The sequence below is a fragment of the Anolis carolinensis genome, chromosome 3 (genome assembly GCF_035594765.1).
Source record: "Anolis carolinensis isolate JA03-04 chromosome 3, rAnoCar3.1.pri, whole genome shotgun sequence".
Lineage (NCBI taxonomy): Eukaryota > Metazoa > Chordata > Lepidosauria > Squamata > Dactyloidae > Anolis > Anolis carolinensis.
In genome coordinates this window covers 54411397-54426302 of record NC_085843.1, presented here as the reverse complement: position 1 = coordinate 54426302, position 14906 = coordinate 54411397, and the positions used below count along the sequence as shown (strand labels likewise).

At 37.5% G+C, this 14906-nt stretch overlaps 1 protein-coding gene across 1 annotated transcript in view; it reads left to right on the top strand.

The window, feature by feature from the left end:
• styxl2 (serine/threonine/tyrosine interacting like 2) overlaps positions 1 to 13926 on the top strand; it is a 31337-nt gene extending 17411 nt beyond the window's left edge. Inside the window, exons 4-6 of the mRNA XM_062974939.1 lie at positions 1318 to 1549; positions 2254 to 2471; positions 4905 to 13926. Coding sequence (XP_062831009.1) covers positions 1318 to 1549; positions 2254 to 2471; positions 4905 to 7738 — 3284 coding nt within the window. The 3' untranslated portion in view covers positions 7739 to 13926. The remainder of the gene's footprint in view (positions 1 to 1317; positions 1550 to 2253; positions 2472 to 4904) is intronic.
• Positions 13927 to 14906: the final 980 nt, after the last annotated feature.

Sequence of the window (14906 nt, the reverse complement as noted above, 5' to 3'; positions counted from 1 at the left end):
TGTTGTTCCAGCTGCAGAAAAAACAAAAAATGAATCCTCATAGCACCACTTGATACCAAATGCAAGCATTTGTAACAGGTGCCAAGATTTCCTTCTCTTGAGGAATCCTTTCTATTCCTGAGGAGTTTGGTGACTACAACCTGGTGGAATTCTGCCTTAGTGTCACCTCGTGAAACAAGTTGGTACTACAGGTAGTCCCCAAGTTACAAACAAGATAGGTTCTGTTGGTTTGTTCTTAAGTTGAATGTGTTTGTAAGTCGGAACAGGTACATTTTAAAAGTTTAACTCCGGCCATATATATGCTTTGGATAGCACCCCTGCGGTTTTTGTTTTCATGTCTGTGCCCCTGTTCAGAAAATTTCACCTCACTTTCTACTCCAGTGATAATTAGATTTTTAAAAAATTGGCTTGTGGAAACAAGGATTGGTGCGAAAGCTTCAGTGCAGACACCTTTTCCCCATGACAGCACTTTCAGGAGTGAATTTTTCTTTTGTCACCCCCTGTTCTTAACTATGAATCATTTGTAAGTTGGATGTTTGTAACTTGGGGACTGCCTGTACTCCCTACATACAGAAGCTAATTATTTAAAGTCAATTTATCTTTATATGAAAAAAAAACATAGCTCTGAATTGTATACCTTCAGGCCAGAAGACTAGTACAAGTTTCAGCAGTCACAGTTTCACAGTCTGAGAAAACACACATTATTTCAAATTACTGTGACCAGCAGTCTCTCGTTTGCATTCAGGGTGTGGCACTGGAATGCAGTGCAAGTATTACTGAAGTAGCTCACTTAAAAACTAGAGAAATTGTTTTTCTTCTTCCATGCAGTATAAAAGTATTTTGAATACAAGTTTAGTATCCCTTATCCGTAGTACATGGGACCAGTAGTATTTTGGATTTTTTTTTATTTTTGAATACCTCTATTTGTATATACATACATAATGAGATAACTTGAAAATAGAACCCAAGTCTGCACATGAAATTAATCTTTGTTTCATATACACTCTGTACACATAGCCTAATTTAATACAGTTTGAAAAAATGAAAAATCACATACATTGAACTATCAAAAGCAAAGATATCATTATGTCATCTAACTATGTGGACAATTTAAGATTTTTGAGTGTTTTGGATTTTGGGATAAGGGATCCTGTTATTACAGAATGATGAGGGTTATCATTCCATGCACGCTGTAGCTTGAGCATCAGTGTAATTGTATATTAAAGGAATGGATTCTACCCTAGGAGTGATGTCAGCAGTAGAGAATCTCAAAATGGTCTTTGCAATTATGAAATTGAAGATCTTAATTCATTTCAGAACTGAAGACAAAGGAAGTGAAGGTAGATACTACATGTCCTGGAATGCTGGAATCTGCAGAGCAGCTACTGGTGGAAGACCTGTACAATCGAGTGAAGGAAAAGATAGATGACACCAGCCTTTTCAACACTCCTTGTGTCATGGACTTGCAGAGGGCACTTGTGAAAGACCGCCTTGAGTCCCCAAGGGATTCTATTGATGAAGTCTGGCCAAATATCTTTATAGCAGAAAAGTAAGTAGGATTCTCCCTTCCTCCTTGAGTAAAAATCCGAGATGTGAGTTTCTCAAGTTGTGTTGTATAAAATGATTAACAATTTAAATCCTTCAAATCTTAACAATACGCCCGTGCTCAGATAAAGTGATGGTAATGAGGCAATACAAATTCAAAGGGAATTGCTTTTAAAAAGAATCAAATACAAAAAGGATACGTTAAACATCCCAACATATGCTAGAATGAAGACATCATCCTTGAGGGAGGTAGACTGGGAAACTTACATATCCAATTTATTCCTCAGTATTTCCGTAGTGCCCAGGGCAACACTAACAAGCATTTTACCAGAGGGTTATTCACATGGAATGATGAAATGCAACAACCTTCTGAATACTCATTAATTCAGGGCTAATCCGGACTGCTAAAAAGCCTCAGGAGTTACACTTTCATGTGTCTTTTTTAAAAGATCTAGATGATGCAATGCCTGTTCTGTTCTATTTCCTGTGAATACCTGGGTCTAGCTGAGGGTACATTTCTTATCCCTCTTTGGCCATCTGAAAAATAGATCACACACAATGCAGGTTGTAAAACTTTACTGGGTCTGTACTGATTCCCATTAGGATGTCATCAACCAATTCTCTGTTGTCGGCACTCTGGTTATAAGATTAGCTTTGAAATACTGAAGATATAAGCCAGTATCCCATCTCTTTTCCTTTGCCTTGAAGGAGTGTTGCAGTGAATAAAGGCCGCATAAAAAGAATAGGAATTACACATATCCTTAATGCTGCTCACGGCACTGGTGTGTATACAGGACCAGACTTCTATAATGGCATGGATATCCAGTACCTGGGCATCGAAGTAGATGATTTTCCAGATATGGACATCTCTAAACATTTTCGCCAAGCTTCAGAGTTCCTTGATGAAGCATTACTAACCTATAAAGGTAAATAAGCCAAACTGTGTTATTTGTTTCATTATCATTTGTCATTATATAAAGGAATAATATTGTGCCGTCCTTCAAACAGTGTTTTTTTTAATGCTTTGAACTATGGCACACACTGGGAAGATAGAAATTAGATATTTTTAATTTTTTCTCTAAGTAATAATAGGAAACTTTTCAAATTAAAAACATTTAATATCAGTAAGGAGGAAGAAATTATTTTTCTCATACAGACACGCAAACCACTATAGGTTTTTTAGCAAAATTCATAAACTGGGGAAGAGTTTGTTTTTTCCAAAATCTTGGGAAACATTCACACTTGTGATAGGAGTTTGAAGATAATATTTTAAAGAAGTATTGTGCGAAATTTGTTTTCTGAAGTTGTCTTTTGCCCTAATATGAATTGACTGGGAAATTTTCTAAAAATGGAGAACGCTTTCTCCACAAAAATTAAAAAATGTAGCTATAGGAATTTATTTTACCATTTTATCATTAAGACTAACAATGGCGGTGAAACTGGGGGGAAAGAAGTTAAAATACCTAGGCATTCACATATCTAAAAATTTAAATAATATAATCCAGATAAATTATAATCCACTATGGAAAAAAATAAGTAAACAAATTATTGATTGGAAAAAATGGAATTGGAACATTACAACAAGGTTGAAGGCTTACAAAATGATGATATTACCTAAATTTTTATACTTATTTCAGACCCTCCCTTTCAGCATTCCACCAAAAATAATTAAAAAATGGGACAATTCGATTAAAACATGGATAATAGGCGCCAGTAAGAATAGAATTGCTAACACAGTATTCTTTACGCAACAAGTAAACGGAGGCTGGGGAGCTCCTTGCCTACAAAACTACTTTGAAGCCTGCCAATTGGCCAGGTTACTTGAATTGGACATTGGTGAGCCCAAAAGATGGGTCAGATTAGAGAAACTAATGAATGGATGGGAATACGGATCATGTTTGATCGGGAAAATCGGCAATAAAGACCTAAAAAATATAAAAGGAGGCCCATTGACCTCAACAATGGAATGTTGGAGAAAATGGCAAAACAAACTTCCAATAAATAAAATAGACAAACTTCCAATAGGAGCCCTAGAAAATAGAAAACCCCAGCTATACCGCAATATGATAAAGAACTTAGAACAACATGGAATAACAAAGATTGAGGACTTACTTAAATCCGACGGAACAGTTATACAATGGGAGGAGATAAAAGACAAATGTGGACAGGGCAATTGGCTACAATGGGGAGGGTTGTCTAAAAAGATAACAGATTGGAAGAATAAGGAGACTCCAGAATCAGACTTGGATAAAATAATAAAATGGAAAGTAGAGAAGGAGAAAGGAATCATGGGATACATATATAAAATAATTATGGAAAAACAATATAACACAAAATACACCCTGATAGAAATCTGGAAGGAGGATTTGAATTGCAATGAGAGAGAAATAGAAAAATGGATAAAATCAATTAATAAAATAAAATATTTAAAGATTAAGGAAATGCAACTGAAGATACTTACAAAATGGTACAGAACTCCTATACAATTGGCTTATATAACCGAAACCCACCCAAAACAATGCTGGCATAATTGTGGGAAAATTGGAACATATACCCATATGTGGTGGGAATGCGAAAAAATTCAAAGATTCTATAATATAATTAAGAAGGAAATGAAAGAGCTATTGGGGACGACAATAGAATGGAATAAAACACAATTTTTTGTTCAAAAATTAGAAGGCAATGGGGAACTTAAAGAATGGGAGGAAATAATAAAACATATGTTAGATGCAATCAAAGCCTCAGTTGCCCTAGGATGGAAGGACCAAAAAAAATGGGATATAAAAACGTGGTATAAATACTTAGCCGATTATCTACTTCAAGATTATATTAGCGAAAGGAAAAGCTATTATAAGTTTGGCCAAACCAAGATGACCTGGGAGGCAAAATGGAAGGGCCTTATCTCTAGGATAAAGGGGAAAGACAAATACAAGGAATTAAATAAAATTATCCTTATGATTGAACAACTATAATTAGTACGGTAAAGAGTAGTAAACTGTTCTCAGGGGGGAGGGGGGGAGGGAGAGAGGGGATATAAATATATATAGTATCTCTGTACCCTTACATTATGTAAGAATAAGTTTATGGGCGAGAACGGGGAGGTGGCGGGATCGGGGAGAACTACAGGTAATGTAAATGTGGAATATCAAGATTGTATGTCTCTATTTGTATGTACGTATATATATATATATATATATATATATATATATATATAAATAAATCTATATTTCACCCAAAAAAAAAAAAAAAAAAGACTAACAATGGCAGGCATTAAGAACTGTTATTTGGTTTGGAAACTAATTCTGAAATATCCTAGTTACCCCTGAGAATAGTTAATCACCTGTATCATTTACTTCTAGGCAAAGTTTTAGTCAGCAGTGAAATGGGAATCAGTCGCTCAGCAGTGCTGGTAGCTGCTTACCTGATGATCTTTCATCACATGACAATCTTGGAGGCCTTGATGACTATACGTAAGAAGCGGGCCATATATCCTAATGATGGTTTCCTGAAACAGCTAAGGGAACTCAATGAAAACCTTTTGGAGGAACGACACGAAGACATTGAAGAAGATACTGATGACACAAGTAGCCAAAGTTCTGTGGTTAGAGCTGGAAGCTGTTCCTTGCTGTCTGGGAGAGGGAATTCTGGCAGTATTACGGGAGCCAAAGTCCATTCTATCACAGTTGAGGAGGATGACACCACAAGCCTCCTGGGAAGTGTAATGAGTGCTTCTTCGATGGGAAAATCAAGCTTGGTTTCCAAACAGCCTACTCTAATCAGTGAAGAGGAAGAGGAGGAACTCTATGAAGAATGGAGGAAAAAGCAGGGCTTGCCTGCCCGGGAACTTCCAAATAAAGACAGAGAGAACAAACCTTCAGATCTTACATTTCCAGAGCAGGAGAACTCTGAGGAGGATACCAACCGGTTGATCCAAGAATGGCAGCGCAAAAATGAGAAATGCCAAATGGAAAGCTACTTGTTTCCCAAAGAGGAGGATGGAGACTCTAGCATGGGAGAAAGACTACATTCTGTAAATAATATAAGTGATACTGAAAGTGTGAGTAGCCAACAAATCAAGGTCCTGAAACAACAACTGGAAGCAAGTGGCATCAACAGAATAAGGAGAGGGCGCACAGATTCTATGTCTACAGAAAGTAGTTGGGATATGTGGAATGAGAGGATGATGGAGATAGAGAAAGAAGCTGCACAGAGATATTGTTCCAGAAGTAAACATAGTAATGAGAAGCCAGAAAATGGAACAAATGGAAGAGATGTGGATGAGGAAAGTATATTATCTGATGCTAGTTCCTTTTATAATTTCTGTCAAAAGAACAAAGATAAACTGACTGCTTTGGAAAGATGGAAAATCAAAAGAATCCAGTTTGGTTTTCACAAAAAAGATCAGGAAGGCTCTGAGCAGTCCAAGGTTGAAGATGGCAGCCAACAGGGTGAAGATACTACAGAAGAGCAGAAGAACTTGTCAGATGTCAACTTAACAGCCTACCAAGCCTGGAAGGCTAAACACCAGAAGAAAGTAGGCAAGGAAAATAAGGATGAGATTGTGGAACTAGCTAAAGGTGAAGATTCTGCTTCTTCCAGGAGAAAGCAAAGACGAATGGAGCTACTTGAGCACTCAAAGAAAGTTTTGGAGGAAAGCCAGTCTCTCTGCAGCTGGGAAGCAGATAGTGCAATGAGTGGAAGTATCCCATTGTCAGCCTTTTGGCCATCACCAGTTTCTGCAAATGGCACCGATGATTCTGCTTCAGCATTGAGCATGCAGACCAATCGTTCCTCTTTATCTCAGCCCAGAAGCATGTCAGGGCATGCAGTAGGAGCAAGTATGCCCAATCTCCCCCTTGGTCCAGACAACACAATATCAGTAGCCAGTATTCAAAACTGGATTGCCAATGTTGTTAGTGAAACTATTGCTCAGAAACAAAATGAGATCCTGATGTTGTCACGGCCCGCATCTGTACTGGCTTCTAGTGTTAAATCAGGTGATGCAGGCAGATATCTGGATGATGACAAGACTTCTTTGCTCAGTGCACAGAGTGGCTTTTCTCTAGCTAATTCCTTGTTTCACAAGCAAGACACACAGTATGCTGACATTCGATCCAACCTGTCTTGCGACACATCAACAAGTGGAAGGATGGAAGGATCCAGTTCAAGCAGGAGAGTGACACAAACAAGCAAGCCTCTTTACAGTCTCTTTGCTGATGAGGTTGACCTGAAGAATCTTAGCAGAAAGGAAAAGAAGATGCAGCTGGAAATGAGAGAGAAGATGTCAGATTACCAGACTGAGAAGCTTATCAGCGACAATAAACGCAGCACTTTATTTAAGAAGAAGAAGATCAAGGAGGATGAGGATGGGAATGAGAGGACAGGAAATGATACGGAAAACATAATCGGTGGACTTAAGTTCCCTTTACAAACAAATCTTGATCACACTGACACAGCTTCCACTTTCTCAGGCCAGTTTGCCAGTCATGGCGATGCTATCAAATCAGAAGTGGAGAGCAATGTAAACAAGTGGCTTAAAGGTTTGAAGGCAGAAGAAAGGTCTTCATATCAGAATTGCTCTGACACTGGTGAAGAAAAATACAAAAGATCTTCCACGTTCAGAGAGGTTGACACTGAATCTTCTAGCTACAGCATTTCCAGATCCCAAAGAGAAGAAATGGATAGATTTTCAACATACCAGTGTAAAGATGATTTGCACAAGGCATCATCACAATTTTCTTCCTCCAGCGTTAAAGAAGGCAAGGAGGCACATACATTTACACGGTCAAAACTAAGTGAGTCAAGTTCCAGAGAAGAAAGTCCAGAGCCAATTTTTTCCAGGGGAACCCCAGAGTCCTCCTACAGCTCAGAATCCTCAGAACCATCCACACGGAGTAGGATCAGATCGCATCACTTGGAACAACACGAGGAGGAGTCTAGTTCAGATGTGTCTGAGTTTGGAGCCAAAAGAAAGTTTACCCAGAGCTTTGCAAAGTCTGAGGAGAGTGGGGAGAAAGAGGGAAGGGAAGAAAAAAGAGAAGAGTGCTTTGCATCGAGGCGTTCATTTAGAAACAGACAAAGCACTCGCAAAGAAGAAGAAGAGGAAATGGATGATGATGCCATCATTGCCGCTTGGAGAAATCGGCAGGAAGAAACAAAGGCAAAGCTTCGACGAAAGAGGGAGGAGCAATAGAAAGCAATGTTATACCTGTCCCTTATTTCTCCATTCAAACAAAAGCCTTGGTAAAAAGGTCTCAAAAGCCTCATTTAAATCACTCTATTTTCCATCATCAGTTTCAGTTAGGAGAGTACCTTTTCATCCTTCATATATTATCTTATTCTTTGTTTTCAGCCCTAGAGAGAGTAGTAGTGCCTTTCCCACTGTGTATCAATAACATCCAGGCCTTTCTGTATAGAAATGTTTCAAATGCTCTAAATGTCTTTAGTAAGAATAATTGAAACTAAGTCAAGGCTCACAAAATTTGTCTGGAATGTGTAAATTATTACATTTTCTAAAATTATCAGAATTAGTTTATTATTGTCTTTTAATTTAATTGTGATTAACATTAGAACAATATAAACAGCATTTATTGGCAGGTTATAATGCAGCTATTCTTATACCATTAATGCCCTGTTCCCATGTGGAAAGTATAACTGAACTTTTAATATTCTATTGCTTCCAAATCACAGAGCCTTTTCCATCTCCGGTGTGCATCAATATAATGGAAACTACTGAGGGAATAAATGCAATGTTTGTTCCCATGACAACTTGTAACTGAGCAAAATATCAATCATCAGTCACATGGGGAGACTTTGTTTAAGATTTTTTACTTTGTTTGCTATATAAAGGAGACAATAGCAGAGAAATTTTTTTTACCTTTGGGGCAGAATTGTATGCCTAACCTTATAAGGCATATGCTATAACAGTTTGTATCACTTTTAAATAAAAGTGTGTCTAGGCTGCATTCTGGTATATAGGAAATAAAAGCACAGTGTAGAAAATAGAACAACTTAGCTGTAGCATTCTAGCAAAATAAATCTCAATGTGTCTGTTTTGTTTGCTGTGGATAAATGACAAGAAAATCTCATGGAAGGGTTCCCTATAAGAACTTCAAGAACAGACTATTTTGCTTGGTCTCACCAGCAAAGCCTTAGATTCACCTGGCATTTCCAAGTCTTTGCTAGTGGGTTAACTTGATCTTCAAGTCTTATCATCTCAGATAAATTGTGGAGAGGAGTCAGGCCCAACAGCGTTATAGACCTGGATTCCACAGAATAATGTGGAAAGGAAACTAAGGACTCTTGAGCTGGTAGAATGACTATAAATTATACAAATAATAGTGGATGGAGAAGATCACATGCCTATATGCTCTCTTACACGAAGAATGTTCTGCACAATAACAGAATGGAAAATAATATACCCTCCAACATTTCCCAGAGGAAGACCAGGATATGTGTGGCCAAGCAGTATGTGATCAAGATGGCAAAAGATATTAATGAGGGAAACAAACAAATTGGAGAGGCTGCATCAGTTTCCTTTTGTCTGATCCTGTCTTCTCCCCTCTACTTGCAACTCTGTTTGTAGCAGTTGAAGTCAGCTGGGGAAAAGTGGGACATTTTAAAAACAGCAGAAAAGTGGGACAACAGAGGATTAATCAAGATAGATGGAATATATAACATACTGTATATACTCAAAAATAAGCTGAGTTTTTCAGCCCTTTTTTGTTGAAAAAGCCTCCCTCGGCTTATAATGGGATCAAGGCAAGGCAGCTGAACCTGGAGGCCATTGCTTGCAATATATGATATATCTCTTTCTCTCCTCTTACCCTCCCTTATCAGTGTGATCTCTTTTCCAAAGCCTCCCTTGCTCTTACCAAGGGAATGTTTTGAAAAGGGAAAGTAGAGGGAGAGAAGTCTTTGCAAGTCAGGAAGAAGAAGAAAAAATCCATTAATCTTATAAAAGCATTTCCCCCTGAAATATTTGTTAATCTCTCCTACGGATATATAGGCATTTCCCCCTGCAAGCCTTTGCAATCCCTATGTACCTATATATCTGTATCTATCTATATACATTAATTTTACATATAATTTTCTACTTGTATGTTTGCAGTTCTTTGCAAATCCTATATAGATATCTAGAGATTTCCATGTACCTGTATATCTGTATCTATATTTATACATTATTTTTATATATGAATTTTCCCCTCACATGTTTGCAAGTCTCTGAAAATCCTGTATAGATATAATTATCTATATATGTCTAGATAGATATATATGAATATAGATATATAGGGCTTGCAAATATTGCAGGGGAAATGGGTGCGGGCACACACACACACTGTTTCCCCAAAAATAAGACATACCTGAAAATTACACCTAGTAGAGGTTTTGCTGAATTGCTAAATATAAGGCCTCCCCTGAAAGTAAGACCTAGCAAAGTTTTTGTTTAGAAGCATGCCCGCTGAACAGAACACCAAAGCATGCAGGATTGGTAAATGTACATACCATAGTACATGGTACTATGGTACATACATACAACAGTACATGGAAATAATGGTAGTAATAAGAAATTCTTGATAGGATTCACAGTTTGTCTGTTTATGCTGGTTTGTGATGACAACCACTGTACAGTATATAATACATGTTCATTTTTTGTACAACAATAAATGTGAAAAATAAGACATCCCCTGAAAATAAGACCTAGCACAACTTTGGGAGCAAAAACTAATATAAGACACTGTCTTATTTTTGGGGAAACAGAGTATATATATATATATATATATATATATAGAGAGAGAGAGAGAGAGAGAGAGAGAGATGTCTAGACAGATATAAACAGATATCTAGGGCTTACAAATATTGCTGGAGGGAAATGCATATATAGAGAAGATGTGTAAACCTTTCAGAAGAAATGCATATATGAAATTAAAATATATAATTATAGATCTATATCTAGCTCTGCATTGTCTATATTTGTTTGCCTGTGACTATGTTGGAAGCTGGCCTGAGTCCCCATGGGGACTTAGGGCAGGTTACAATTTTATTATTATTATTATTATTATTATTATTATTATTATTATTATTATTATTATTATTATTATTATTATTATTATGTTATTGTTGATACCTTATTATTTTTGTTGACCCTACTTTTCCACTTGCAGAGCTAGTTTACTGGGTTTTTTTTGAAATACGGTAAATATTCAAAAACATTTAATCTACTGATGCCTCAATTAATGTAATTTTATTGGTATCTATTTTTATTTTGAAATTTACCAGTAGCTGCTTCATTAACCACCCTTGACTTATACTCAAGTCAATAAGTTTTCCCAGTTTTTTTGTGGTAAAATTAGGTGCCTTGGCTTATATTCGGGTCGACTTAAACTTGAGTATTTATGGTAATCATTTTTTCTGTAATGTGGTAAGTATATTTATTCATTTGCAGATTTGGTCCACAGTAGAGAGTAATCAGAAACCACCCTCCCATCCTATCCGTAACCTAAAGTACAGTCCAATTTCAAAGCGTGTAGGGCTCCAGGTTTGAGAGATCTTTCAACAAAGTGCCCCCTGATAGATCCCCTCCTGTGTGAGCTTGCTCCTGGCCACAGGTGTATCTGCTAGTAGCAGTGCATCGTTTGAGCATTTATTTATTTTTAAATTCCGCACAATGTTTCATTGTCACATTGTGAGGCATCTAAAATATCAGATTATCACCTCATCCACTTGGCACAGAAAAGGAATCTGAGTATTTTCCAACTGTCCATGATTGACAGGGAAGGTCCCGGTTAGTCCTCTGTTGTCCCTCCTTTTCAAATACCCCACTACTCCTCTCCTCCACCTAGTATCCTCCTTTGTCCTCAGCTTCCTTTCTCTGCTGGAAATGGCACTCAAAGTAGTTTGCACTCTATTAGTGGAAGGGAGAGGAAAGGGTAGAGCCTTGCTGTTTTTAGGAGGCTCCTTTATTTGTTTTAGTTTTTCAGGCTTTTCTAAACTCATTACATAAATCCCAGTGTTTAAAATTGTAGTTTTGCGCATCTTGCTATTAATAAATTCCCTTTTCATAGCCTTCCCACGCACTTTTGGCAATACTCTAATGTTAGTTGGCCACATGTGTTCTGATTTTCATCTGTGAAATTTTGGACGACAGAGGTTTGTACAGTGTCAATTGGTATAGCCTCCAGCAGCAGGCCAAAGATGCCTACAACACTCCATTCTGCTTCCCCAGGATACCATTGCATAATTCTGCTTCAGGTATAAACCACTCCTGAGATCCAAATCTAAAATCACTGTTACTTTTCCAAAATGCAGATGGCGTTTTGCTTGTTTTCCCCTTCCAAATTTTGACTGGTGCTTGAGATTGCCAGCAGCTTTGGACTGAAATGGATATATAGATATAATTATAGCAGTCAATCATTCGTGAAAGGAGAGGTTTGTTTTAAGGCAAAAGGGCATTTACTTCTTTTTGAAATGGGCAAAGATGTTTCAGCCTCCATCTGCCCTTCACATGCTCCCAGCTCTCTCTGCTCTCTTTGGAAAACAGGTTTGAGTCCATCTACTTTCATATTTTCAAACAAAATTCATGAAAGGGCCATAAATACCATGACTCGTTAAAAGGAAAGCTGTTTTCTCTTCCTCCCACGAGACCCCTTCCTGCGAGAGGGGAGAGAGAGTTCAGCCCTTTGAAGAATTCTTCTTCTGTTAATGTAGCTGGATCTGAAAGCTGTCTTCTGGGTTTTGTTCTTCACATCATCTTGACCAGGCTGTGCCATGGCTCTTCTCTCTATTGCATCCTCAAATGTGAAGGAGGATTGGAAATAGACAGGGAAAACAATTTAGTTTGCACATTTTCAGAAGGCTGTACCCAATGAGAGAAAATATCTATCTATGGAAAACTTCAGGAAAAAAAATGTTCCTCATTACCTTACCTAAGACAAAAAAAATTGAAACTGTTCTACCATATTAACCTGGCAACATACCAGATGCACAAAATGAAAGTTAGCAGACCCTGAGGCAATCAATTACCTGAGATATAATCCAGAAATGACATTTCTTTCTGAGTGGTCATGGTAAATGGTCTGGCCCTTATCATGGGTTTGTCTGAAAGATAAATCCTTGCTGGAACAGGAGCAATCATGGCCCACTTTTGACATTATCGAAAGGCGGCTCAATGCTGCTGAAAATAGTCTTCTAGTGGTCTGGAGTTAATTGCTGAAAGAGGAAGTCTTACATGATTAAACTTGCTCAGTCCTTAGCTTTCTGGGGAAAAGGGAATAAAACCAGGAATGGGGCTACAGTGACAAAGTCCGAAAACTTCTTACACTGTGGAAGATGAAAGGACAGAAATTGTATTTCCCCAGCCTGGAGCACTACAGTCCTGTGGAGCAAGAAAGGCTTTAGAAAATTAGTCCCTTTGCATCTGAGAAACTCAGACTGACAGCATAACTGAGAGACGTTTCTGTTTGCCAATTTTTCAGGGGTATTATGGAAAGGTCCTATTATATCTAATGATCAAATTAGACTTTAATGGAAATATGTATTCTCTATAATTGACACAATTCCTCTCCTAATAAACTTTCCTCAGAGATATGTGCTTTAGTGATGACAATTGCAAATTAAATCTGTGTTTACCTCCAATGACAAAATGAAACATACTAAATCAACATTATGTAGTTAGAACAATCTGTGCTATGATAAACACCCTTCACCACGTGAGGCAGTATGTTTTCTCGTACAACATTTTGACAGCCAAGGAGAGTGTTTGTTCTCTGACAATTGCGTCATTCAAATGACTATTTTTGAATAATTAAAGTATGATGATTCTGGCCTTCTTGTTTTCTTGTTTTAATAAAGAAGATAAAGGTCTTATCTTTCTTGATTTAATAACCATTCTTCAAACCAATGTGAATATTTATTTGGAAAGCTCCCCATGCTTGCTCAGATCAAAGCCTAATTTTCACAAGAAGCAAGTGAAATGTTAAACGCCAGTGTCTCAAAGATGTTAGGCAGTTGCTCATGATGTTGGAAATATTCTTCTCTCTAATAAATATCAAGGAGAAATTTAGGTTAAATCTTTTCTAACTGATACCTAGTTTTGATTGTTCAGGGACTTAATGTGTTGATGAGTAGAAAGCAAGAAACTCCATTTGTTTTCAGACTATTAAATTATCTCTGGATGTATAGCAAAGCCCAAATTTTCTTTAAATTAGAGATTATTAGCATTTTCTGCACCTACAGTTCTCCAATTGTATCAGCCAATTTGCCTATTTCAAATGGGAAAAGCAAATTTGAGTCTGCTCTTGCTGAATGAAGTTATTTGGTTCAGGTATCTTATTTAGAATGTAATAAACTTTGACAAATGAATTTTTGGAAACGATGTTCTAAGCAACGTCTTACTTTCATTCATGGATATATGATGATAATCTCCATGGTTCTTCTTCCCTCCTGTTGAGGATTATTTCAATTGTTAGAGAAATACAACATGAAAAGAAAAATTGACAATATTTTCCCCAGTTTCAGCACTTCTACAGTAAACACAGCATTATTTTATGCTATTGTGTACCATGGAATATGATTAAACGTAATGCAACTGTGCCAGGAATTCTCCCAGCCCCTTCATATACACATTGTTCAAACTTTTCCATTGTTTGTGAAACAAAAAACAGATTAAGGGAACAAGATTGACCACCAAGCAGCTTGGTCTAATGTGCAGGCTAGCTGGCTGAGGAATTCTGGAAGCTTTAGTCTGAAAAGCAATTTAACTTGAAGTAAAACCAAAAGTGTTAATACTTCAACCAAATTATTATTTGCCTGTTTGCCTTAGCCTTTTTATTACTTTAAAAATATTTTTAAGGTGGATTTATTCTTCCTTCCAAACTCTAATCAGAAGACATGAGTTGTGTATATAGTGACATGCGTTCCAGACGTTATGTTCAGCTTCAAATGGCCCCGTTTTCCCATTGCTTCCTCCACCTTTTTACTTATCAGCAAAGTCAGCATGGGCCATTCCAAGTCCTGGAGCTGAAGAGGTGTGATTAAACATACCCAACACACCACACTATTCCACTACATTATTCCACTCCAGGTGACCTTTGCAGTTGAACCATACCTACATTGGTTGTAATGGAATTGGAATGATAACTTTTAAAGTCACCTTGACTGGGAAGGCAAGAGCGGGGAAGATAGGATTTAAGCAGGAACACTGGCATCAAGAAGGATGGGTGTAGTCTGTTTTTTCAAAGGAAATGGAGTGAGTCAAATGGGTTCATTCACACTTTACAGTTGTAATGCTTTGATTCCTCTTTAAACTGCCACGGGTGCACCCTGTGAAGTGCTGGGAGTTGGTGTTTAGGGAGGGGTACCTC